Source organism: Neophocaena asiaeorientalis, unplaced genomic scaffold (assembly GCF_003031525.2).
Source record: "Neophocaena asiaeorientalis asiaeorientalis breed wild unplaced genomic scaffold, Neophocaena_asiaeorientalis_V1.1 scaffold236, whole genome shotgun sequence".
In the NCBI taxonomy this organism is placed as follows: Eukaryota; Metazoa; Chordata; class Mammalia; order Artiodactyla; family Phocoenidae; genus Neophocaena; species Neophocaena asiaeorientalis.
Window position 1 is genome coordinate 822064 of NW_020173418.1, and position 24574 is coordinate 846637.

A 24574-nucleotide genomic window follows, 5' to 3' on the forward strand; every position below is an offset into this window, starting at 1 on the left:
CCAAAAAAAAAAAAAAAAAAAAAAAAAGATATATCCAACAAGCTCCTGGGCATTAAATATAGATTTTTTTGTAATGTGTACTTTTCATACATTACAGATGTAAAACCACACAGCGCCTCTAAATTAAGTACAGATTTGCTTGAAGTCATAGAAAAAGTCAGGCTCGGAATCAGGTTCTCAACCCCATCATACATCAGAAGCAGGGGGTGAGGGACACACACACACACACACACGTACATACACACACGCATTTTAATACCAAGCCTCAGTTCTATCACCAGAGATTCTGATTCAGTTGGTCTAGGGCATGGCCTGGGCACCAGCAATTTTAAGTTCCAAGATATTCCTAATATTCCACCAGGTTTAAGGACCATTGGCGTAGAAGGTAAAACGTTAATAAGACAATGCAAATGCAACTGACCAAACAAAACAACGGCTACTTTAGCTATCACAAGCACTCTCACTAAAAAATTAAGGTCATGCAGAAGTAAATAAATCTTTTTAAAAGAAAAGACAAGTGAGAGAAAGGCCAAGTAACTTTGGCACTTCTGTTTTTCACAAATTGTTCATCTTTTCACTAAAACTTAAATCATGAAATAATCATTACTGAGTTTTGTGACTAAGAAGAGAGATTTGTTAATTTTTGTTTTTTTCACAAGTGTGAGAGAAGTGTCCATGGGGACTGGCAACCTGATTATTGGAATTCAATCTTTTTACAAGCAATGAAGCACTGTTTATTGTCTCTTAGCTTCAGTTCCATCCTCAGTAAAGCTCAGAAGCTCACCTCCAGCCTGCTTTGTGACCAGGGAGTACCAGCATCTGTGGGGCGGACTTGGCCACAGCTCTCATGTCACCCCATTTGATCCTCATCAAGGCAAAGACAAAATGCCCAGACTGGCTGTGGATCCCAACCCTGGGGAGGTTGGCTGGCATTCCCTGGAAGAAGAGGTGGGCCATCAGGACCCCAAATCTTCCCTGTAACCACCCAGAAGATCCTCACTATGAGTGACTGGACAGGGACAGGAACCGAAAGCCTGGGCTTTATTTGGCTAGAAATCTAAACTACTGAGGGAATGTGGAGAGGAGGGGGAAGAGGGAGAGAGGGGCAGAGGGAGAAGAAGGGTGCACTCTGGGAAAAGGCAAGGCTGCAGCAGAGGATGGTGTCCATGCATCCACCTCTGGGCTGTAGGTCCAGTACTCTCCCACTACACCACTCTGCTGCCTCTGTCACAACAAAGAGCCTGATCCCCAAGGTTGTAGAGAAAACACCCAAGGCAGCCATGGGCACAGCAAAGTGGTTAACTCAAGCCCAATGTAAACCCAGCATCCTTAAACCCTATAAAGTAACCTTCGCCATGGGGAGTCCCCTTACCCTGACAATACTGAAGCTTTCTGGAGAAAAACAAATTAAATTTGAAACAAAGGTCCACAATTTAACCCAAGTGGAACTCCAAAGTTTACTGCAAGAACTTATACAATAAGAAGACAGGGCTTCCCTGGTGGCACAGTGGTTGAGAGTCCGCCTGCCGGAGCAGGGGATGCGGGTTCGTGCCCCAGTCTGGGAGGATCCCACATGCCGCGGAGTGGCTGGGCCCGTTGGGCCTGCGCATCCGGAGCCTGTGCTCCGCAACGGGAGAGGCCACAGCAGTGAGAGGCCCGCGTACTGCCAAAAAACAAAAAACAAAAAAACAAAAAAAACACGAAGACAAAGGGCTTTGGTGCCACTATGACACAGATTCTGATTTAACTTAAGTATCTGCTGAAATGTACCAACTGGCAAACCTTCATGAATTTAAATCAATACTGGGGCTCAAATTACATGTATAGCTGGGGATCCCACTAAATCTAAACAAGGCAGCCCATATAATCTTAGGGGAATTACTTCATATAATCTAGAAGACAAATAAATTTGCTTCGCCTTAACCATCACAACTATTATTGCCTTAAACTCCCCATGGTCACAGCACCCACTGCCCTAAAATACCCCATAGTGGGCATGGACACTGACACAATGAGTAATAAATTAAAATTAAACTAAGTGGGACTTCCCTGGTGGTGCAGTGAGTGGCTAAGAGTCTGCCTGCCAATGCAGGGGACTCAGGTTCGAGCCCTGATCAGGGAAGATCCCACAGGCCGTGAAGCAACTAAGCCCGTGTGCCACAACTACTGAGCCTGCGCTCTAGAGCCGGCGAGCCACAACTACTGAAGCCCGTGCGCCTAGGGCCCATGCTCTGCAACAAAAAGCAGCCACCACAATGAGAGGCCTGCACACCGCAATGAAGAGTATCCCCCACTCACCGCAACTAGAGAAAGGTCGCACGCAGCAAAGAAGACCCAACGCAGCCAATAAATAAATAAATAAAATTTTTTTTAAAATTAAACTATTTAGCAATTACAAGTTGGCTTGACAAACACAGCACCTGCTTATGGGTTGAATCATATACTCCCAAAAGATGTTCAAGTCCTAGCCTCCAGTACCTGGGAATGTGACCTTATTTATAAAACTAAGGTCTTTGAATCAAATTAAAATGAGGTCATTAGGGTGGGCCCTAATCCAACATGACTGGTGTCCTTACAAAAAGAGGAAATTTAAGCACGGAAAGATATGCACAGAGGAAAGACAATATGAAGACACAAGGAGAATGTGACCGCCTACAAGCCAAGGAGAATGCCTCAGAACAGAGCCTTCTCTCACAGCCCTCAGAAGGAAACAACCCTGCCGTCACCCTGATTTTGGACCTGCAGGGTCCAGAGCTGTGAGACAATACATTTCTGTTGTTTAAGCACCTAGTCAGTGGTACTTTGTTACAGCATCCCTAGGAAATTAATACAGATACGCCCCCCCTTAGCACCCTCAGAGACTCCTTCACCGAAGAGGCTTCAGCAACCTTCTCTCATGCCCCCTGGGGTCTCTGGACCACATATGATGACTAGCTGTTGCCCTGGGGCTGCAGATGCAAGAAACTGCCCTTCTCAGCCCTGCACTATACTAGGCCCATGCTCTGCAACAAAAAGCAGCCACCACAATGAGAGGCCTGCACACCGCAATGAAGAGTATCCCCCACTCACCGCAACTAGAGAAAGGTCGCACGCAGCAAAGAAGACCCAACGCAGCCAATAAATAAATAAATAAAAATTTTTTTTAAATTAAACTATTTAGCAATTACAAGTTGGCTTGACAAACACAGCACCTGCTTATGGGTTGAATCATATACTCCCAAAAGATGTTCAAGTCCTAGCCTCCAGTACCTGGGAATGTGACCTTATTTATAAAACTAAGGTCTTTGAAGATAATCAAATTAAAATGAGGTCATTAGGGTGGGCCCTAATCCAACATGACTGGTGTCCTTACAAAAAGAGGAAATTTAAGCACGGAAAGATATGCACAGAGGAAAGACAATATGAAGACACAAGGAGAATGTGACCGCCTACAAGCCAAGGAGAATGCCTCAGAACAGAGCCTTCTCTCACAGCCCTCAGAAGGAAACAACCCTGCCGTCACCCTGATTTTGGACCTGCAGGGTCCAGAGCTGTGAGACAATACATTTCTGTTGTTTAAGCACCTAGTCAGTGGTACTTTGTTACAGCATCCCTAGGAAATTAATACAGATACGCCCCCCCTTAGCACCCTCAGAGACTCCTTCACCGAAGAGGCTTCAGCAACCTTCTCTCATGCCCCCTGGGGTCTCTGGACCACATATGATGACTAGCTGTTGCCCTGGGGCTGCAGATGCAAGAAACTGCCCTTCTCAGCCCTGCACTATACTGTACCTCATCAGCGTGGAAACTGCTGGTCATGAGCTTTCCTGAGAACAAAGCCTGGCCCCAGGTGCACATTTTTACAAACCCTTGGGACACAGCCTTTTAGAGTTGCTTTTTTTGGGCTCAAGGACCCTAGGAATCTCTTCCCTCACAGATACCCAAAATATAAATCAAAGTCTCTACATATATTAAGACCACAATATGAGGCCTCAATTGCCTTATCCTTGTAAGGACAAGGACACTCCTTACCCCTTTAGAGTTCCAGACATTACTGATAGTGACCAAGGCACTCATTCTGCTTCTCAGAATACACATGCTGGGCTCTTAAAGAAGGCATTCAATGACACTTCTACCTCCCCTATAGGGGGAGGCAGCAAGTTTACTGAGATGCATAATAGACTCCTCAAAGAACTATTTAAGTTGCAATGTGGCAAATGGAATTTTGTCACTATTGCCACAAGCACTGAGCAACGGAAACTGACGCACCCTGGGGAGGCATACTCCCCCACACCAATGGCACACGGGTCACTCAATCGCCTGTATCAACAATAATAGAGAAGACTTGTAAAGTGCATACTTTTGACAACTGCCTCACCATGGGGTCCTCCCTCTCCTGGTCAATGCCAACTCATTTCCTAGGGGGCAATTCTCCTCTTCCCTAAAAGTCACGGTCATCACCAAAGTTTAAACTGATGTCATAGCATCAGAAGGCCAACTGTGGTATAAGGCCTGAAAGTAACGTTCTACATTTTTAACATGCTGAAACAAAACAACTATCAATCAGAATGCTGTATCTAACAAAAATATCCATCATTCTCAAATGAAGAAAAACTAAGAGAATCTGTAGTCAGCAGACCTGTTCTAATAGAACTACTAAATTATCTTAAGATAAGGGAAACAATACCAGAAGGAAACCTGGAACAACCAGAATGAAGAATGAGTAACAGCAATGGCATATACCTGAATAAGTGATCAACATTTTATACAACGCACCACCCAACAACAGCAGAACAGGCATTCTTTCTAAAGTACACACTGAATACTCACCAAGACAGACCACATCCCAAAAAGGTAGGACTTAAGTAGAGGGGACAAAAAGGCAGCAGCTAATGGAAAATGAAAATAAGCTTACGTGTACTATACAAAGTATCTGGCCAAACAACAGGGCATTATCCTTTTTAATCCTTACAAACAATTATTCAAGGAGGCAGATTTTTATCTCCAGCTCACAGATGCGGAAGAAACTGTACCTCACAGTGTAGCCCAGCCACAGAGCTCGGGTTAGAACACGGTGCTGGCTCTAACTGCTAGGTAGGCCCTGCTCACCGGTGGGGTCCACCTATAAGGCTGGGAGCGAACTCCAGCCCAAGGCTGGTTAATGTATGGTCCAAAAGCTAAGAAAAGATTTTACATTCTTAAATGATTGAAAAGTAATCAAAAGAAGAATAATATTTTGTGATGAAAACATTACAAAAACTTCACATGTCGGTGTGCACTTAGTTTTGCATATGGCTGCTCTGGCACAACTGCAGGGTTCCATAATTACCAAATAGTTAGGGTCCCCAAAGCTTAAAATATTTACTACCTGGTCCTTTAGAGAAAGTCTGCAACCCCTGATGTGCACCTTGCTATAAATTTTACAAATAAAAAAAAAGAACTCAAAATGCTCATTTAAATACCAGCCATATAATCTCTCATCCAGGGTAAAAACCTTTGACAATTCATCAGGAAGCAGACAAGAAGCATCACTAAGCACACCCCAAGTTTTATTCTCAGGAGCATAAATGAGAACATTTACAATAGCAAAGGCAGGAGGAAGTCACGAGGATGCAAAAACCACCAAGAAGAGCTCCACAAGCAGCTCCACGACAACACACACAGTACCTCCAGTATTTGTCAGCTCTCCTTTTCATCAACGCAGGGCTCAAAGTTTACAGAGAGAAAACAAACAGAACATAAACTGTTATGGAACACCCACACATCACAGATTATGGAAAGCTGGGGACAGGGGGTTGGCGGGGTAGCTGACCTTCCTGAGGTTCCAGGGCAATACCCTGAAGGAGACGAGCAGATTCCAGGAGATGGAACCAGGGCTGGATAACTTTAACACATTCCTGTCAGTTACAGTGAGGAGGTTTTTTACAACCACCCAGTGAGATTTCCACTCAAAGCACTGTCTCCAGGACCTACAGAAAGAGGAGTGCCAAGGCAGAAAGGCTTGGGGCCCAGGGGCCACAGCAAAATAGAGGTAGGAGGCACCTCTTCTGTGCAGCTGCCCACAGGTGGGTCGGGGCCACAGCTGGAGGGGCGCTCCTGGAACAGCCCAGGGCCACCATCAGGGAGACCTGCATTCTACTGTTCAACAAGGTTCAACTGTGTTTTGAAGAAAGCTTATTCACCAACATATGCTTCTCAAAAAACAGACTGTATGGGTATCTAAGTGTATTACCGAGGATTCTCCACGGAAACAGAGCAGGGGTGTGTGGCGGAGGTGGGTGGAGTATGTGCATGTTGAAGGTGGTGAGGGAAACAGATTGATTTATTTTGAGGAATTGGCTTCCATAACTGTGGGGATTCAATGCCAAAATCTGCAGGGCAAGCCAGCAGGCTGAAGACCCAGGGAACAGCTGATGTTACAGTTTGAGTCCAAAGGCAATCTGGAGACAGGACTCCTTCTTGCTGGAGGAAGGTCAGTCCTCTCTCTATTCAGGCTCTTCGACTGATTGGATGAGGCCCACCCACATTACGAAGGGTAATCTGCTTTACTCAAAGTCCATGGATTTATTTATTTAATAAATTTATTTGTTTATTTATTTATTTTTGGCTGTGTTGGGTCTTCACTGCTGTGCGCAGGCTCTCTCCAATTGCAGTGAGCGGGGGCTACTCTTCGTTGCAGTGTTCGGGTCTCTCATGGCTTCTCTTGTTGTGGAGCACGGCTACTATAGGCACGTGGGCTTCGGTAGTTGCGGCACGTGGGCTCAGTAGCTGTGGCTCACAGGCTCTAGAGCGCAAGCTCAGTAGTTGTGGCGCACAGGCTTAGTTGCTCCATGGCACGTGGGATCTTCCTGGACCAGGGCCCGAACCTGTGTCCCCTGCATTGGCAGGCGGATTCTTAACCACTGAGCCACCAGGAAAGCCCCAACGTCCATGGATTTAAATGTGAGTCTCATCCAAAAATCACCTTCACAGAGCTATGTGGAATATTACTTGATCTAATAAATACCTGGGCACCACGGCTTAGCAAAGTTGATACATAAAATTAACCATTACACTAAAGGTCCCAGTTAATCAAACATTAGCTAAAAAGAGATACAGTATATGTTTTTATATGACATTGAAATTTTTTTTCTATTTACAAAGAAGTACAAGTATAATTTTAAGAGATTTTAGGTGTGAAAACTTTCTAATGGAACACAAACACAGAAGTGGCCATTCAAATTTCCCTTAACTCCACTGTATTATAAAGATACAGTGCAATACTTATTATGTCTAGCTCATTTGATTAGGGATGTAGTGCTGGTAACATGGCAACTTCACAAACAATTCAAAGATTTTAGGAACAGATTAGGGAAAAAAGATGCCTATATTCATTTAACAGAAAAATTTAATTCTCACATGAAAAATAAAGTGATCCATCAAGTCGATAATAGGATTTTTTCTTTTTTTGGCCATGCCGCGTGGCTTATGGGATTTTAGTTCCCCAGCCAGGGATCGAACCCAGGGCCCCAGCAGTGAGAGCACCGAGTCCTAACCACTGGACTGCCAGGGAATTCCCAATAAATGGGATTTTAAAAGATGGAGAAATAAAATTAAGGAAGACCTCTCAGCAGGCATGAATATTTAAAAAGCTGAAAGCATCCACCTGAGTGACACATAAAAGGGCACTCATCTTCAGTGTCCCATCCTCCACTGGGGAACTGGTACAGCCCTAATCAACCTGAAGTCATGACAAGACAACTCACTAACTCATGACACAAATTCTGATTGGATCTCTCCTGTATATATAGTACTCTGCCAGGTGCTGGGGTACCAGGGTGAAATGACAGAGCCTGTCCTCGTGGTTCAAGGTGGATACAGAGCTGTTACAGGCAGGGTGAGGGACACGAGAGTAAATGCAGGGGCCTTGGCTTCTCAACTCAGGGACCCTCCCTGGCAGCTTCTTGCATCGCTCTGTTGTTTTCTTCATACCACTGCCACTCTGTCCATTTTTTATTTGTTGTGCCAGTTGGTATATAAGCTCCAGGAAAGCAGGAGCCACGCCTGGCTCATTCACCACCACATCCTAGCGCCAGAAACCCTCACCAACAGCCGGATGAGTCCGTGAATCAATGAGCAAATGAATGAATGACCCACATGCTGCACAACTCACTCAGTCTCCCCTGAGGAGCGTGCATCCCTGGGACTGCAGTGTGGAAATGGATCTGGAAGCTCCGATCCACAGAACTGCCCACAATAACCCATGGCCAAAGCAGCCTGGCTGCAGTCTGGGCTGTGCTTCCTACCCATCCACTGGTCTCTCCTCGACTCAATGGAGCTGGGCCCAGGAGGGGTCAATTTACTGATTTCAAAAAAGGATAAAATAAAGTCAAGCCAGAGACTGAGGGTTAGACTCTACATGCTGTACCGTTACACATTTTTTGTACATTTCTTCTAAATTCTGGTGTACCTCACATCCTAGAAGGTTTTAATTTCTACTGAAAATAAAGTGTGTATGTTTCATACATGCACTTATATGCCCGTAAGTTACCTCTGGAAAGATATTGATAATAGTAATAATACCCCTGGGAAGGAAAAAAATAAATAAAAGGAGGTAACTGAAGAATAGGACTGGGAAGGAACTCACTCTTCGCTGAAAACTGTGTTAGCTTTTGAATGCTACAAGCTATGCATGCAATATAAGTATTTTTTAATAAGATAAAAATGTTTAAAAGTTCTAACACTGAATTTAAAAATAAATGTGTGATATAAAAGATTTGAATTCATTCCTGCTGCAGCTCCTTTAATCAAAAACAGGAGTTCCAGTCTCTCAGGCAGGCAAGTCCCTTCACAAGCTGATTTAACACAGGAACATGGGACATCCTTTATCCTAGGTACTGGCACCTCCTATGTGCCAGGCACTGTGTTCAGTGAAGGGGACTCATGGCGACAGGACAATGACACTCCTGCCTGCACTTGAACAACCACCGTGAGAATCACAAACCCTTAAATAGCACAAACTGGGAGCCAGGCACTGTTCTGCACGTGTCATAATCAACTCATTAATCAACTCAATAACCCTATGAAGTAGGTGTTTCATCAATCCAGAGATGCACCTTTTGCAAATTTCAGCATGTCAGATTGATATGCATCAGATTCTCGGGCAGCACATTCTCTCCTGGTGATAAATAATACCACGTCTTACTACTGAGGCATCTTAGCCTTGCTGAAATGCATTTCTTGCCACCCAGATAGTGCTCAGAGCACATATCTCACCCAGAGCCTTAGGCTAGTAAGGAGAGCTCTCCCTCTGCTGGCCCCAGGGTCTGGGTGCCTCATCATCTCACAAGCCAACTGCAAGACCGGACACCAAAATGCTGACCGGATTTGTCTGAGGTTGGATAGAACTGTGGTGGAACTTTGGATGATTAAAAGTAATTCAGGTGCTCACTTTGGCAGCACATATACTAAAATGGTAACGATACAGGGAAGATTAGCACGGCCCCTGCATAAGGCTGACACACAAATTCATGAAGTGTTCTTATACACTTTGTGCCCTTCCCCACCATCCTGACACCCTCTGCTGATTCACACACACACACACAAAATTCAGACTCATTCAATAGAAAACCCTGTGGAGCCAGCAGATTCTTGATATCAGTACCCTTCATTGTATTTGTATATTTTCTTACCTCTGCAAGGAATTATTAACTATGAAGTCTATTAAATCTAGTGGTGCTCCTCTTCTCCTATTTATTAAAGAATAATGAAAACTTACATAATCTAAAAAAATGGAAATCAAGAATCCCCGGAAAAGAAAGAAACTTCTGATACTTCAAAGAGTGGCCAGCCTTTTGAGGGGGAAAAAAAAAACCATCTCTCAGAAATGGACTATATATAAAATAGATAATAAGAACATACTGTAAAGCACAGGGAACTCTATTCAGTACTCTGTAATGACCTATATAGGAACAGAATCTAAAAAAAGAGTGGTTATATATATAACTGACTCACTTTGCTGTACAGTAGAAACTAAGACAACATTGTAAATCAACTATGCATCAATTTAAAAAATTAATTAAAAAAATCTCAGAAATGCACTGTTGGTGGGAGTGTAAATTGGTACAGCGATTATGCAAAACAGTATGGACACTCCTCAAAAAAATTAAAAATAGAACTACTATATGATCCAGGATTCCCACTCCTGGGTAAATATCCGAAGAAAATGAAATCACTATCTCAAAAAGATATGTGCGTCCCCATGTTCACTGCAGCATTATTCACAAAAGCCAAGACGTGGAAACAACCTAACTGTCCATCGACGGATGAATGGATAGAGAAGATGTGTATGTACACACACACACACACAGGCACTCTCACACAATGGAATACTATTCAGCCATTAAAAGAAGAAGAAAATCCTGCCATTTAGAACACCATAGTTGACTAGGACATTACACTAAGTGAAATTAAGTCAGACAGACTATATGATCCACTTACATGTAAAATCTAAAAAGGCTTCAACATAGAGAGTAGACTGGTGGTTGCCAGGAGCTGCCCGGGTCGGAGACATCAGTCAAAGAGTACAAACTTCCAGTTATAAGAAAAATAAGTTATGGGGATGTAACGTACAACATGGTGACTACAGTTAACCTCAGAGTCCTGTATACTTGAAAGCTGCTAAGAGAGTAACTGTAAATGTTCTCACCACACATCAACAAATGGTAATTATGTGAAGGGATGGACGTGTTAACTAACCTTATTGTGGTAATCATTTCATTTGCTATGTATATCAAATCATCATACTACACATCTTAAACTTATGTTAATTACATCTCGATAACTATGGAAGGAAAACACATCTCTCAGAAACTGCTAACTTAGAGGCACCTTTACATTCAGAATTTAAATTCACATACTCCAGATGAACCCTTGGATAAATCAGATTGACTTGATAACTCTGGTTAAAAATGGCTCTATGGGGCTTCCCTGGTGGCACAGTGGTTGAGAGTCCGCCTGCCGATACAGGGGACATGGGTTCGTGCCCCGGTCGGGGAAGATCCCACATGCCGCGGAGCAGCTGGGCCCACGAGCCATGGCCGCTGAGCCTGCGCATCCGGAGCCTGTGCTCCGCAACAGGAGAGGCCACAACAGTGAGAGGCCCGTGTACCACAAAAAAAAAAACAAAAAAAGGCTCTATGTCCATTCCCCGATGTGCTAGCAGTGTGGCATATAACACAGCATACATGATTTCTAAGCCTTGGGTTTGTTTTCTCAAGGAGAACCTAGTTAATCTGAATTTTCTAAACTGTCTACATGAGTTTCACTCATCAGAAAGTTGACATAACTTCCAAGTGTAAGATTGTGAAAATATAAAATTACAGACTCACTCTAATTGAATTATAAAATTCTGACAAACTTTTTTATATCAATAAAAATCACATTGTTCTGTAGTGTATTACCTTAAAAGCAACGTTCAAATCTTTCATTAACTTATACTGGTCCCAATACTAAATTGATTTAATTGATAGCTAATCTGTGAACCCCTGTACAAATGCTAAGAGAAAATAACTATATCATCAGTCACCAAGCACAGGTTAACGAATAAATGCACACATGCCTTTGCCTCTTATTGTTACTGCATGGCAGTATTCAAAACCACCTTTGCACCTCTTAATGAGCACATTCTTCTTGCTTATTAAACATGTAAAATGGGACCCTTATAATGTGGACTCCAGGGCTCTGCTAAAATGCTCTAACATCTACTTCTCATTTTTTTATCTGTGGTATAATAAAAATATATATTTGGTCTTTGCTCTAGGTTCCTGGCACAGAGCTCCTAAAACCCTTGGAATTTACTGAGGATAGGAGTGTCTTTTGATACTCATAACGAGCCCCTTTCCACTGTACCTGAGCTTATGCTAATGAGCTGACTCGGCGTGGGGCCTCTAGACAGCTTCATGATGTGGGCTGGATACTAGAAGGACCAAACAGCGATTAGAGGGTGAGAACTATCAGGCCCATCCCCTGACCTCCAGAGAGTGGGGGGCTGAGATTAAATTATAAAATCTCTTGAACAACAGAATTTGGGGAGATGCCAGGTTGGTGAACACACAGGTGTGCTGGGAGGGTGGAGGGCCCAGAGAAGGCATATGGAAGCTCTGAGCTCCTTCCCCCAAACCTTGCGTTCTGCATCTCTTCCATTTGGCTGTTCCCGACCTGTATTCTTTAAAATAAACCAACGAAGTGTTTTCCTGCATTCTGTGAGTTGTTCTAGTGAATTACTGAAACTGAGAGGGTCATGGTAACCTCCGAACTTGTAGTCAGCCAGGCAGAAGTGGGAGTAGTCTGGGAATCCCATTTGAGGCTGGCATCTGAAGTGGAGGTAGTCTTGAGGGACCGAGCCCTTAATTTGTGGGGCCTGAGCTAACTCCAGTAGTTAAGTGTCAGAATTGGATTGAATTATTAGCTATCCAGCTGGTGCTGGAGAATTACAGAAGTGGTGTGGAACGACTATCCGAATTAGAAGCTACTTAATTTAGATAAAAGTCATAATTAACATGGATGGTTGAGATTAAACCAGAAAGGATGGTGGCAGAGAAATGTAAATATATAAGCAAGATGATAAACGTTACTATCAAGGAATAAAGATGGAAGAAAGATAGGGACTTCCACGGCAGTCCCGGCAGTCCAGTGGTTAGGGCTCTGTGCAGGGGCGCGGGTTCAATCCCTGGTGGGGGAACTAAGATCTCACATGCCGCACAGCACAGTGCAGCCAAAAAAAAAGGAAGAGAGACAGTAATTTTTGTCTTAAAGGAAAATGTCCAATTATGTCAAAACGTGAAAGAAGACGGTAAGAAATAAGTGAGCAGATAAGTAAATTGCAGAAGATTTGAGGAAAAGGGAACTTTATCTGCCTAAGTTAAACAAAACCTGCAAAAATGTTTCAGAATTGACAAAGTTGAGCAATAAATAAAAGTGTGAGCCCTTTACTACCAGGCTGGGCTTTCTCTCTGGGACTAGGGCACAGCCATCCTCTCTCGAGCCCAGGTCAGCTTCCTCTGAAAGCTGTTTGATGCCACCTTCCCAGGATCAGACTCTAAACTCTGAACTATAAAACTGTCAAGGTATTTTTACACCAGATGTATCTGGCACTTCCTAGATGACCAGAATAACAAACAGTGGCTCCCACATCATGGAGTTCATGATGTTAACACCCACATGCAGCAAGAAGGCTGGACATAAAAATAAGCAGAGAAGGGATGCTTCGTATTTCTTCATGAGCTCACAGCTATCATTAGAGCTTCCCTGTGCTTCAGGGCCACAATATGGGAGAGCCAGCATATCAAAAAGAGAAAATTAGCATTCCCTTGATTAACTTCATACAGGTAGGATGTTATTTAAACAAACACACTGCAATTCCCAGGATAGTGGGAGGCTCTAGACATGCTTCCATGCCTCACTGCCTTTGCTGTGTTCTAACCCCAGGATGGACAAGGACCAAATCCTCACACCACAGCCAAGAAGCCCACCCTGCAAAAGATTTTACTCCTGTCCATTTTGATAACGTTGCTAAGTCTAATCAATCAACTGGAGCCTCAAGTTTTATCATCTGCTCCCTTCTAAAGCTGAAGCTAAAGGCCAGAAATTGGGTCTTCAACAAACAAAAGCAACAGCACCAACCCTGTAGGGAACAGACTCCAGCAGAAACTCATATCACTGCTTCCAATAGACATCAGGCAGGCTCCCAGGAGTGGGTTAAGTTTTCCATAAAGGACTCAAGATTTAAAGCGCTAAGAATTAACTATGAAGGACAGAATATATTTATGAGGGAAATCTAACTGTGGTCATTTGCTTTTTTTTTTTTTTTTCAGTACGCGGGCCTCCCACTGTTGTGGCCTCTCCCGCTGCGGAGCACAGGCTCCGGACGCGCAGGCTCAGCGGCCATGGCTCACGGGCTCAGCCGCTCCACAGCACGTGGGGTCTTCCCGGACCGGGGCACGAACCCGCGTCCCCTGCATCGGCAGGCAGACTCTCAACCACTGCGCCACCAGGGAAGCCCTGCTTTTCTTTAATGTTCTATTTTCTAAGGAGCACATGAGGAAGCTCTTTTCCTCTTTCTGCCTCTGAAACTCCCAATGTAATAGACTGTAGCTACAAATAGACACAACATACTCTTTGACAAGCAAGCATCATCAGCAGGACTTGGAAACACATTAGAAAGGCAGATTCCCAGGCCCTATCCCAACTCCAAGTAACGGAAAGCTCTAAGGGTGGGCCAGGCATGGGTGTCTGACCAAGCCTCCAGGAGCTCCTGATGAACTACAGAGTTTGAGAACCCGTAGGCTTTTGGCCTGTAGTGTGTAAGCATGCCCCCCGGGATTGTGTCCAGAGCAGCAGCAGGCGCCCCTCCTGGATTCAGACGCAGCTGGCGCTCCAAGGAGTCCACTTCCCTCCAGGCTGGCCCACCCCACCTCCGCTGCTCCCCATTACCCGCACGCTGCTGCTCTTTGCAGTCCTCCACCTGGAGGCCTGTGCTCACTTCTCCCCAGGGACCCCAGACGCCACCACCCTTGAGCTCAGGCCAGGGCCCCCTGACAGACCACAGGGAACACTCCACCTCGGAACTCCTCCAGCCCTGGCTGTGGGTAACATCATGGGGTCTTCATCATCCTGTTACACACCTTGCTTATACAGATGCCTTTTCTGCCCAAATAATCATGAATTATTTGGGGAGAAAGGCCACATTCAATGTTTTACACCCTCCACAGAAAAACTATAAAACTAGCAGGAAAGTTGTATTCTTAAAAAAAAAAATCAAAAACTCATCTCATGGAATACATAACTAAAGAGTACTGACTAGACAAAGGAAAAAAAAAAAACCCCAAACAATTAATGCACTTAAGGACAATATGAAGTCAGAAAAAGCCAAAAATAAGCTCCATAAAACTATAAAAATTAGTCCTGATGTCAATAAATTACATTTGTAATGTAATAGAAGCAGCAGTGAAACTTTTTCAAGAGGCCTGGCTAAGCAAAATAATGGCTAGTGTATTTCTACTATCTGCATAGACTGAGAAGGTTTATAATAAATGAAACAGCTCATGACACTTAAGTTCTTCACATAAAGGCCAGCCCTAGACAAAAATTAAAAAATAAGCTTAGCATATCTTTTAGTAGCCTCCTAACTTTCCTTTCTTTATATCCTATTCCCTCCTCTACCTTCCTCAAAATAATAAATACAAACAACCCTAAAGAGGGTTGAAAGAAATGTTCACTTAAAAAAAACGTATATGAAAAAAAAAAAAAAAAACGTACATGACTATAATCTAGCCTGTCTTTTGCAGGGTAGGCCCCCAAAAGGAAACACAAAAGCTTACTACGTAGGAGAAAGCATTCTTTCCTCATCAGTAGGACCAGAAAGTTCTAAATGTGATTGCAAAAGAAAGCAAAGTTTATCTCAATGGAAGTGCAAATTATTAGAAGCCACGATTTCCCAGAAATTAACCATGCAGAAATCCAGCTAGATAACAGTAAGAACTCATCCTAGAATGGGTGGGTGCAGAAGAAAGTGACCGATCCCTGCGGAAAACAGAACAAAGAATACTTGTGTGTTTGAGGAACTTCTACTCTAATCTGTATTTTCCTCACAGTCAGCTACAATACAACCACATATAATGTACACAGTCTTAAAAATGAAATTTGTCATGTATAAGCCTGAGAAAAAAAGTATTTTCTAATAATAAAAAGCAATATCATGCCACATTAAAAATAAACTTTTACTGAATGTCAAAAAAACTATTCAGTTGGGACCTACATAAAGAACAATTACACTTTGCTTTCTAACCACATGATTTTTAAAAGAACAAAGAACAAAAAATATTCATCAAATGTAATGAATAAGAAATACACTTTGAATTTATACATGTAATTAGCTTTTCTCAGAGTATCTTTTAGAACTAATGTTTCACAAAAAACATTTTGGGGAATGAGTTTCAATGCATTAACAAATACTGGAGAGCTGAGATGAAGAGGCACAAAAACTTTAAAAATATACAGAATGGAAAACCATAATTCAAAAAGATACATGCACCCCAATGTTCATTGCAGCACTATTTACAATAGCCAGATCATGGAAGCAACCTAAATGCCCATCGACAGACGAATGGATAAAGAAGATGTGGTACATATATGCAATGGAATATTACTCAGCCATAAAAAGGAACGAAATTGGGTCATTTGTAGAGACGTGGATGGATCTAGAGACTGTCATACAGACTGAAGTAAATCAGAAAGAAAAACAAATTTCGTATATTAACACATATGTGTGGAATCTAGAAAAATGGTACAGGTGAACCAGTTTGCAGGGCAGAAATAGAGACCCAGATGTAGAGAACAAACGTATGGACACCAAGCAGGGAAAGTGGTGGGGGCGTGGTGGTGGTGGTATGATGAATTGGGAGATTGAGATTGACATGTATACACTGATGTGTATAAAATAGATAACTAATAAGAACCTGCTGTATAAAAAAATAAATAAAATTTAAATATTCAAAAAATATATATATACAGAATGAACTACTAAAACATTATGGAGTGAAAGATGCACAAAACAGCACAGAGGACTACATGATTCTATTTACATGTAAGTCTAGAAAAGGCAAAACTAATCCACAGTAGAGAAAGATCAGACCAGTAGTTGCCTCTGAGCAGAGAGGGCAGGGGTGAGCCAGGAAGGGGCACGAGAGAACCTTCGAAGTGAGAGTAACGTTGAGGGGTCTAAGTTACACCAACTACATCTGTCAAAACTTATGGAAGAGTAAACTTAGAACATGTATTTTATTATGCATAAGTTTTACCTTAAAGACAAAAAGTTACACTGAACTGGACCCTGTTAATACCATGCATGAAGTGCCCAAGGGCACCAGGTAAGGCGCACCAATGGAGGGACTAGTAGGGCCTGGGGGATAGGTGTGCGGCTGCTCACTGTGTAGACCTGTAGGCTTTTCAGGTTTGGGGTGGGTCCACGCATTCATTTCTTTTTAAAATCTAAACAGCGATTCTGATTCACAGCCAAAGTCAAGAACAACTGAGTGACAGACTTTCATTGTGTTTTCATAACTACAGGCCTAACAAGAGTGTTCACTGATATTTCCCTGCATAGACAAGAAGATACAATAGAAGGGGAGCCAAGTCCAGACCACAGGCCGAAGGCTTCCAAAAAGTGTTTTATACACTCCCACTTGAGAGTCATACAGGAAAAATTTCAGGAATACTGATTATTTCCACTCGACCTTATAATAACCACAATTTATAGTTAGCCAATGCAATATATATTTCAAAACTTAACAAAGAAACATTAAGTGGAGTTCCTATAAGCTACAAATGAGACATCAGAGGAAGGACACCACAGCGAGGTGGTTTTGCCGTGAAAAGGCCTTCAATTCACACAGAACAATGAAATCCAGGAAGTTCCTAATATTAACTATCATTTAGACATCTCCAAAGTGAAAACAAAACTTCAGTTACACTCAAGCACACTTCTGTTCCTATAGCACATTCCAAAATTTCTATAAAATGCAATTTATAAAGGTCTTCACAAAATGAAAAATACTAAAGGCCCTTACCTTTTCTAGAAGGAAGTTCTCCATTCTGTGTTAACTCTGCCCCAGTATATACAATTTCTCCATCTTTAACCATTTCATTCCACAGACCACAGAGCCCATCTCGTGTGAATGCAAGCTGGCAATGATAAATAAAATAAACTTACAGAGTAATCTCACTCACAATGCAATTCTTAAAGAATAATATGAAAAAAAATCTCATTCGTCCAACATTTAATGAAAATTTTCCCAAGAAATACAGTTAAGTGAAAAAGGTACTGTGCATAATAGCTTATATACTGTGCTACGTTTTGCCTAAGATACAAGAAAAAGGACACATGTGGGCAGGTGCTCTGGAAAGATAAACCAGACACAAATTACATGATCACTTATCGGGAGACGGGAAGGGGAACGTGGGTAAAAAGCAGCAGAGGTGAATGAAGGCAAGATTTTGAGTATACCTTACATTTACTTCTAAAACATATAAATGATTTTCATTTTCAAAAAGTACAATTAAATCATAAAAAGCAAAGCCTATAACTGGTAACAAGCAAATTAACCTGTTTATCAAAAAGAAAAGTACACTTGACCCTTGAACAACTCAGGGGTTAATCCAAATATAATTTTTATAGTCAGCCCTCCATATGCACGGTTCCTCCACATCCACAGACTCAACCAACCATAGACCGTGTAGTACTTCAGTATTTACTACTGAAAAATATCCAAGTACAAGTGGACCCACGTAGTTCAAACCTGCATTGTTCAGGGTCAACTGTATTTCAAGACCCTTTTCAACTATACATCTTTAGCTAGATATACTTCAAGGGGAAAAAAAACCTTTAAACTCTACTAATTGGTCTTATTCATAACTATAATATTGACATTAAAATTTTTCAACTATTTCATGTATATATATTATAGGATAAAGCAATGTTAATATAATAAAATGTATGTTTATGATAAAGTATGTTAATGTTACTAGATTTAAGTATAAAAGATAAAATCAAGGAAGTTTTTAAGAACAATTTGAATTGGAAATCTCAGCATGAATTTATATTTGAATATATCTGCTTGCACTGTCTTTGGAAAAGACCTAAAATCAATGGCACTCTGAGAGCAGTGAGTATACCCAGCACCCAGATACTGGTTTCCAAGAACCACTTCCTACTAAATGAAACCTGGGCTCTAGGGAAAAAAAGGCTGAGTCAAGGACCAGGGAAGAAAGGTGAGCCTGGAATATCTTAAGTTTGCACCAAAAAAGCTGCTCAAAGCCTGATGAGGACTCCCTCACTGGCCAAATTTAGAATAATTTTGAACATCAAAATACATAACGGAGCTTCCCTGGTGGCGCAGTGGTTGAGAGTCCTCCTGACGATGCAGGGGACACGGGTTCGTGCCCCGGTCCGGGAGGATCCCACATGCCGCGGAGCGGCTGGGCCCGTGAGCCATGGCCGCTGAGCCTGCGCGTCCGGACCCTGTGCTCCGCAACGGGAGAGGCCACAGCAGGGAAAGGCCCGCGAACCCGCAAAAAAAAACAAAAACGAAAACACGAGTCCATAGTGATATTCAAAGACAAAACAAAAACGCCCACAAAAATGCTCTTGGTTGTCAGTATTGGGAAGTCAGAAAAGGTTTCCCAGAGAAAGCAGTCACTGAAGGGCGTGGGCATGGTAAACACCCAAAGAAGGCATCCATTCTGAAAATGGCAGGTACAACAGAAACCCTCTTCTCAGACAGACAAGACACTTTACACTAAAACAGACACATCTGTTTGCCCATCTTTTAATGGAAGGTCAGGGCCTTTTCTTTGTTCACAAGTCCACCAGCTTGTCCCTTGTCATCAGTCCAACATTCGCCACCCTCATGAAGCATCCACTATTTCCAGACTCAGTTTCTTTAAAGGGAGCAAGAACTGAAGGGCACTCTGTGAGCGATCTTAGTACACAATTCCTTTAGACTTGCAAGGCTTTTCCCGCAATCCTTTACAGTTCTCTCTTACCTAACCCGTACAAGTAATTTTTTTAGCATCTCATTTTTATCCAAACGATGTGTAGTAGGCAAATCTAAGATGCCCTCAAGATCCTTGCCCCCCCGGGGCACACACACCCTGTGTAATCCTCTCTCTGAGTGTGGGCAGGACCTGTGAATATAGGACGGGACTTTCCACCTGTGACTAGGTTTTATTTCCTTCTGCGGCAAAAGTGAAGGAATTTCTCATATATAATTAAGGTCTCACATTGGTTGATTTCTAGTCAACCAAAAGGACGATTACCCTAGGGCCCTGACAGGTAAAAGCCCTTAAGAGGATGGGGCCATCCAGAAGAGACACTCTCCCAGCCACTGCCATGAGCTGCCAATGGAGGGGGCATATCCTAGGAGCCCACAGCTCAGCCCCATCCAACACCCAACAAACTGAATTCTGCCAACAAGAACCCCAATGAGACTCCAGATGAGAAAGCAGACTGGTTAGCACCCTGACTGCAGCCTGTGAATCCCGAAGCAGAAGACCCAGCTAAGCCATGGCCAGACACCTGACCCACACAGAAAGGGGGAGAGAGTAAACGGAGTTGTTTTAAGCTGCTGAATTTCTGGTCAGTGACTTGTTACATAGCAACAGAAAACCAATTTCGCATCTAACTTAGTTTTCCCAGAAGCAACAACTTGCTCTCAGCACTCATATTTTATCTGTCCACATCGCTAACAAGATAACTGCCATAAACATACTTAAGACCAAAACATGACTGCTGGCAAAAGTATTAACTGGCAGAGGGAGAAGTAAATCCTTTCTAAAAAGTGAGCCACAAACGTTCAGGGCCCCTGAGGTTTTAACGCGGGAATGGAAAGGCCTGGCTCATCTGCTGGTCTGCGTAAGAGGTGGGCAGCTAAGAGCTGCCGCTGGGCTCAGTCCTGGCCCACAAAGCCACATAGGCAAACAGTGGCCAGAATAAATATAGCCCCACACGTGCTGTGCTCCAGCAGTTACACACCACCTCTAGGGGCCAGGGAATAAATGATCACACCTCCAGCCATAACTCAGCGTCAGGGCAGTAGAAAGGACAGAGGAAGAAACCAGAAACAAAGGAAATAACTTAGGAGGCCTCTGCTAAGAGCTCCCCCAAACAGGATGAGAGCCTAAGCCAAGACATGGAAGAGAAGAGTATGTAAGACATTTCAGATCAAATGGGACAGAGCAGATGTGAAATGTGAAAAACCAGGTAGGGAACAGACTCAGGATGAGAGGGAATTAGCTCAGTTTTAACCACTGAGATTTGCACCAACTACTGAACATAAACATGGAGATACTCTCCCCATGCACGTGCATACATGTACACACATACACACACAGACACATTACACACATACTGCAAATACAAATCCAGATCTTAGCAGAGTGTTCAGGGCTAGAGGTTCAAATCTGGGAGTCAACAGCATGGGCAATAGACCTGCAGAAGACGCTAACGCCAAAGGAGGGAGGGTGGACCAGCCCCGACTGCCCACTAGGATTACCCCTGGGTGGCTGGGGACGAAACATTTATTAAAGAATAAGCCAAGGAAGAAGCCCAGTTTACATGGAAACAAGAACTATCACTACCGCCCATTCTTTCATCACTCGGGTCATGCTGGGAAGGATGAGAGTAGGGCAGCTGTGTGGAAGGTAGACACTGGGTGTCTAGAGGGATACTCGCTGTAGAAGCCTCTTAGGAACTGCGGACGTGAACTCAAGTAACCACCAAACTACAATGGTTCGGGCATCTGAAAGGATTCAAGGAAGGAGGAACACTGCTAAGGCAACAGAGCAAGCTTCCATGGAGCAGGGCTTGAAAGAGCTAGACTGCAGAAGGCAGAGATGAAGCCCCTGGGAGAGCATTCCAAGGCACTGGGAGGGAAGCACAGGATCCCAAGGAGAAAGAGGCCAGGAAAACTGGGAAATAATCATGGCACTGGAAGAATAACCTGCACAAGCAGTGAAAGTCACTTCAATTTGGCAGTTTAAGAGTATTTGTACAACAGTCTATAAATAGTTTGTCTTTATCAGTAGGTAATTTGCATAAACGTTCCCAATGGGTGACAACACAGATCTTAAATTTTAACTTTTTTCACGTAGAATCCAGATGCCTCTGATTAGCATTATTCAGTCTTAGGACCCTTTTCCAATGTGCTCTTACATTCTTACCTCACACCTCTAAAATGACAGAGCAGGTAAAGGCATTTTCATCCTGAAAAGAAGCCAGCAAGGGGGGTAGTAATAGGCCCAGTTTTGAGGGTCAGTAACTAAAACTTAGGAGTTCAATTACCTGACCAAGATCACACAACACCGAGGCTGTCAGAGTTTTTGGGAAGAGGCCTAACTCTCAAGCTCGTTCTCTTCTCACCAACACCACATGCACCAACACATGCAGTAAGGAGGCCTGGGGGATCCATCACAGGTGCTACCAATACTTGAAAACCAAATAGAATTGGGCAAGCGGACCCTGAAGGTATCTATTAAAATCACTACTTCAGAACTGTATAATTACACAATATAATCCGAAATAGAATATGCCAAATGAAATAAATGGCATTTTGATTGACTTATAGTTAGAAAATGTTTATTTCTTCTATTTTTAAAATATGCCTGAAATGTGATCGGTTCAAATATTTGCAGATGACTAAAGACATCTGGCTTTTTTTCTTAGCCTTGCAGAAAAATACTTTCTAAACACCTACTGAACACAGGACAATATACCAATTCCAAAAAATTTTAAGAACAGGTTTCTAGAACTGGAAAGGTCAGAAAGAAACATAAAGTACATCTGTTTGAAGACATCCAGGCAGCAAGGAGAGGAGGACAGCCCAGGGAGCCGAAGGCTGCTTCCCTAGAGGCACCTGCCAATTCTGCAAGCAGGGCTGAGACCAAGCACAGCTCAGTGGAGCTGCTGAGAGGCTAGAGCCATGGTCCTCACAGGAAAGAGGCCTGTGAGGAAGAGGGAAACATGCCACGCTTTGAGCAGAACTCCGAAGGGACAAACACACACACACACAGAAGTACGGGTGAGGTACAAGCAGGCCGGTAGGAGCCCCGTTTTGAACCATCACAGTTCCCTGCTGCTCTGAAGTAACCTGAGGTCACTAGTGCTACTAGTTTGACAGATCCTCTCTGGAAGAGGAAAGCGTTACCCAGTGTCCCCAAGTGACCACAACGATTTTTCATTTACAATACCTAGAACTCAAACAAAAATAAAAATGGGTAAGATAAGGCCACATGACTGAAAAATGAAGAAAATGGAAGACAGCATAAGCAAATCAAGAGTGTACCCAGAAAAGAGACATACAGATACAGACTTTGCCCTAAAACGGAAAGCCCAAGTAACAGATTAAAGTGCTGACACTTTCCCTGGCAGATGCCAGCCCAGGGCAGTGAGGGGAAGGGCAGAGGGGGAGGCAAGACAAGGAAGCATAGGAAGCAAATGATGCAGCAAGTTACTACAGGGGTCAGCAAATTAAGGCCCACCAGGGGCCAAACGTGGCCCACGACCTGATTTTAGATGGCCCTCAAGCTAAGAGTGGCTTTTACATTTTTCAATGATCGAAAAATAACCAAGAGAAGGAAAATATTTCATGACACATGAAAATTATGACATTCAAACTTCAGTATCCATAAAGTTTCTGGAGCCTACCAACATGTACTTGTTTTATGTACTGGCCGTAGCTGCTTTCGCATGACAACAGCAGAGGTGAGCAGCTGTTACAGAGGACACATGGCCCACAGAAATATTTACCATCTGGCCCTTCACAGGGAAAGTCTGCAGACTCCCATTTTACTGCACCAGTCCCCACTCCATGGTGTGCGGCAGGCATACTCTCTAGGCATGTGGGGCTCTTCGCCAAGGTCTCCAAGAAGAAACCACAGACCCGTCCAAGGAGGGAAAAAAAGGGGGTGGGGGGTGGGAATTAAAATACCCAGTTCCCGTATCTCTCCTTACCAAGCGGTGAATGTTCGCCCCGTGGAAAGTGAGCTCCTGCTCTCCCCCACCTTCCAGACGATGTCACCTGCAACTCCATGGTAGGCAGCTGGGAAGCCCTAACCTACGCCCTGCTGTGTGACGTTATATCTAAGACGAAGAGTAGAAGGGCGGCCCACAGGCACGCTGGGGTATCAACCCAGAGGGAAAGGGAGATGCAGTCGAGGAATCTAAAGAGGCTGTGCAAGGTTTAACGTGTTCAAGCAATTAAAAGATCACATGAACAATTTCAGCAGAGAACTGGAAACTATAGAAAAGTACCTTATGTGGCAGTTAAGCAAACTGCCAAAACACTTCAAACTAAACATTTAAAATAGATGCATTTTACTAAATATAATTATACCTCAATAAAATGCATTCAAACAAAAATGTGGAAATTCCAAAACAAACAATATCTAAAATTAAGAAGTCAATAAATGAGATTAAAAGCAGATTGGGAAGGCCTGTGCTTCCACCTGTGAAGAATTAACTTCTTTAGGAATTATCTGTCTGGTAGAAAACCAGACAGAATATATCAAACAGCTGTTTTCCAACACTGGACAACAGACAGCCCAGAACTGTGATCCCTGAGAAGGGCAACAAATGAAGTAAGGGCTACAACTTCCCAAACTTAATGCCTAAAAGCAGCTTCCAGGCTGCAACACAGGAAAGGGGAACCCAAATAGAGCCCAGAGGTCTTGCTGAATGGAGGAGACAGACCAGCTATAAGTAGGTCAAAATGACAAGAATACAGGAGAGGAAGTTGGCTGCAGAGAGGCTGATCTCTGGAGATGGGAAGAGGGGACCCCTTGAGATTCTGGCTGAGAACTGATCTGGGTATGAGTTGAGAACACTCCCAAGGCTGGGGAAAGAAGCACTAAAAAGGAGTAGGCAGAACCCCCATGATTCAGAGTCTGGAAAATCTTGTGTTTCCACCAACCAGAACAGAAAGACCTCCCAACACAGCAAGCATTAGAGTCCTGAGAAGGACATTGCCTTAATAAGGCAGATAAATCAGCCCAAGATTAAAGG

General features: G+C 43.3%; 1 protein-coding gene and 1 non-coding gene across 2 annotated transcripts in view; one reads left to right on the forward strand and one right to left on the reverse strand.

Moving 5' to 3' along the window:
* The window catches only part of HERC2 (HECT and RLD domain containing E3 ubiquitin protein ligase 2), a 228790-nt gene that overhangs the window by 198757 nt on the left and 5459 nt on the right, over positions 1–24574 (reverse strand). Inside the window, exon 3 of the mRNA XM_024747286.1 lies at positions 17586–17700. Within this exon, the coding sequence (XP_024603054.1) occupies positions 17586–17700 (115 nt within the window). The remainder of the gene's footprint in view (positions 1–17585; positions 17701–24574) is intronic.
* LOC112401207 (U6 spliceosomal RNA) lies at positions 9402–9508 on the forward strand. The gene has a single exon (XR_003003539.1). It is a non-coding gene; the product is annotated as a U6 spliceosomal RNA (small nuclear RNA).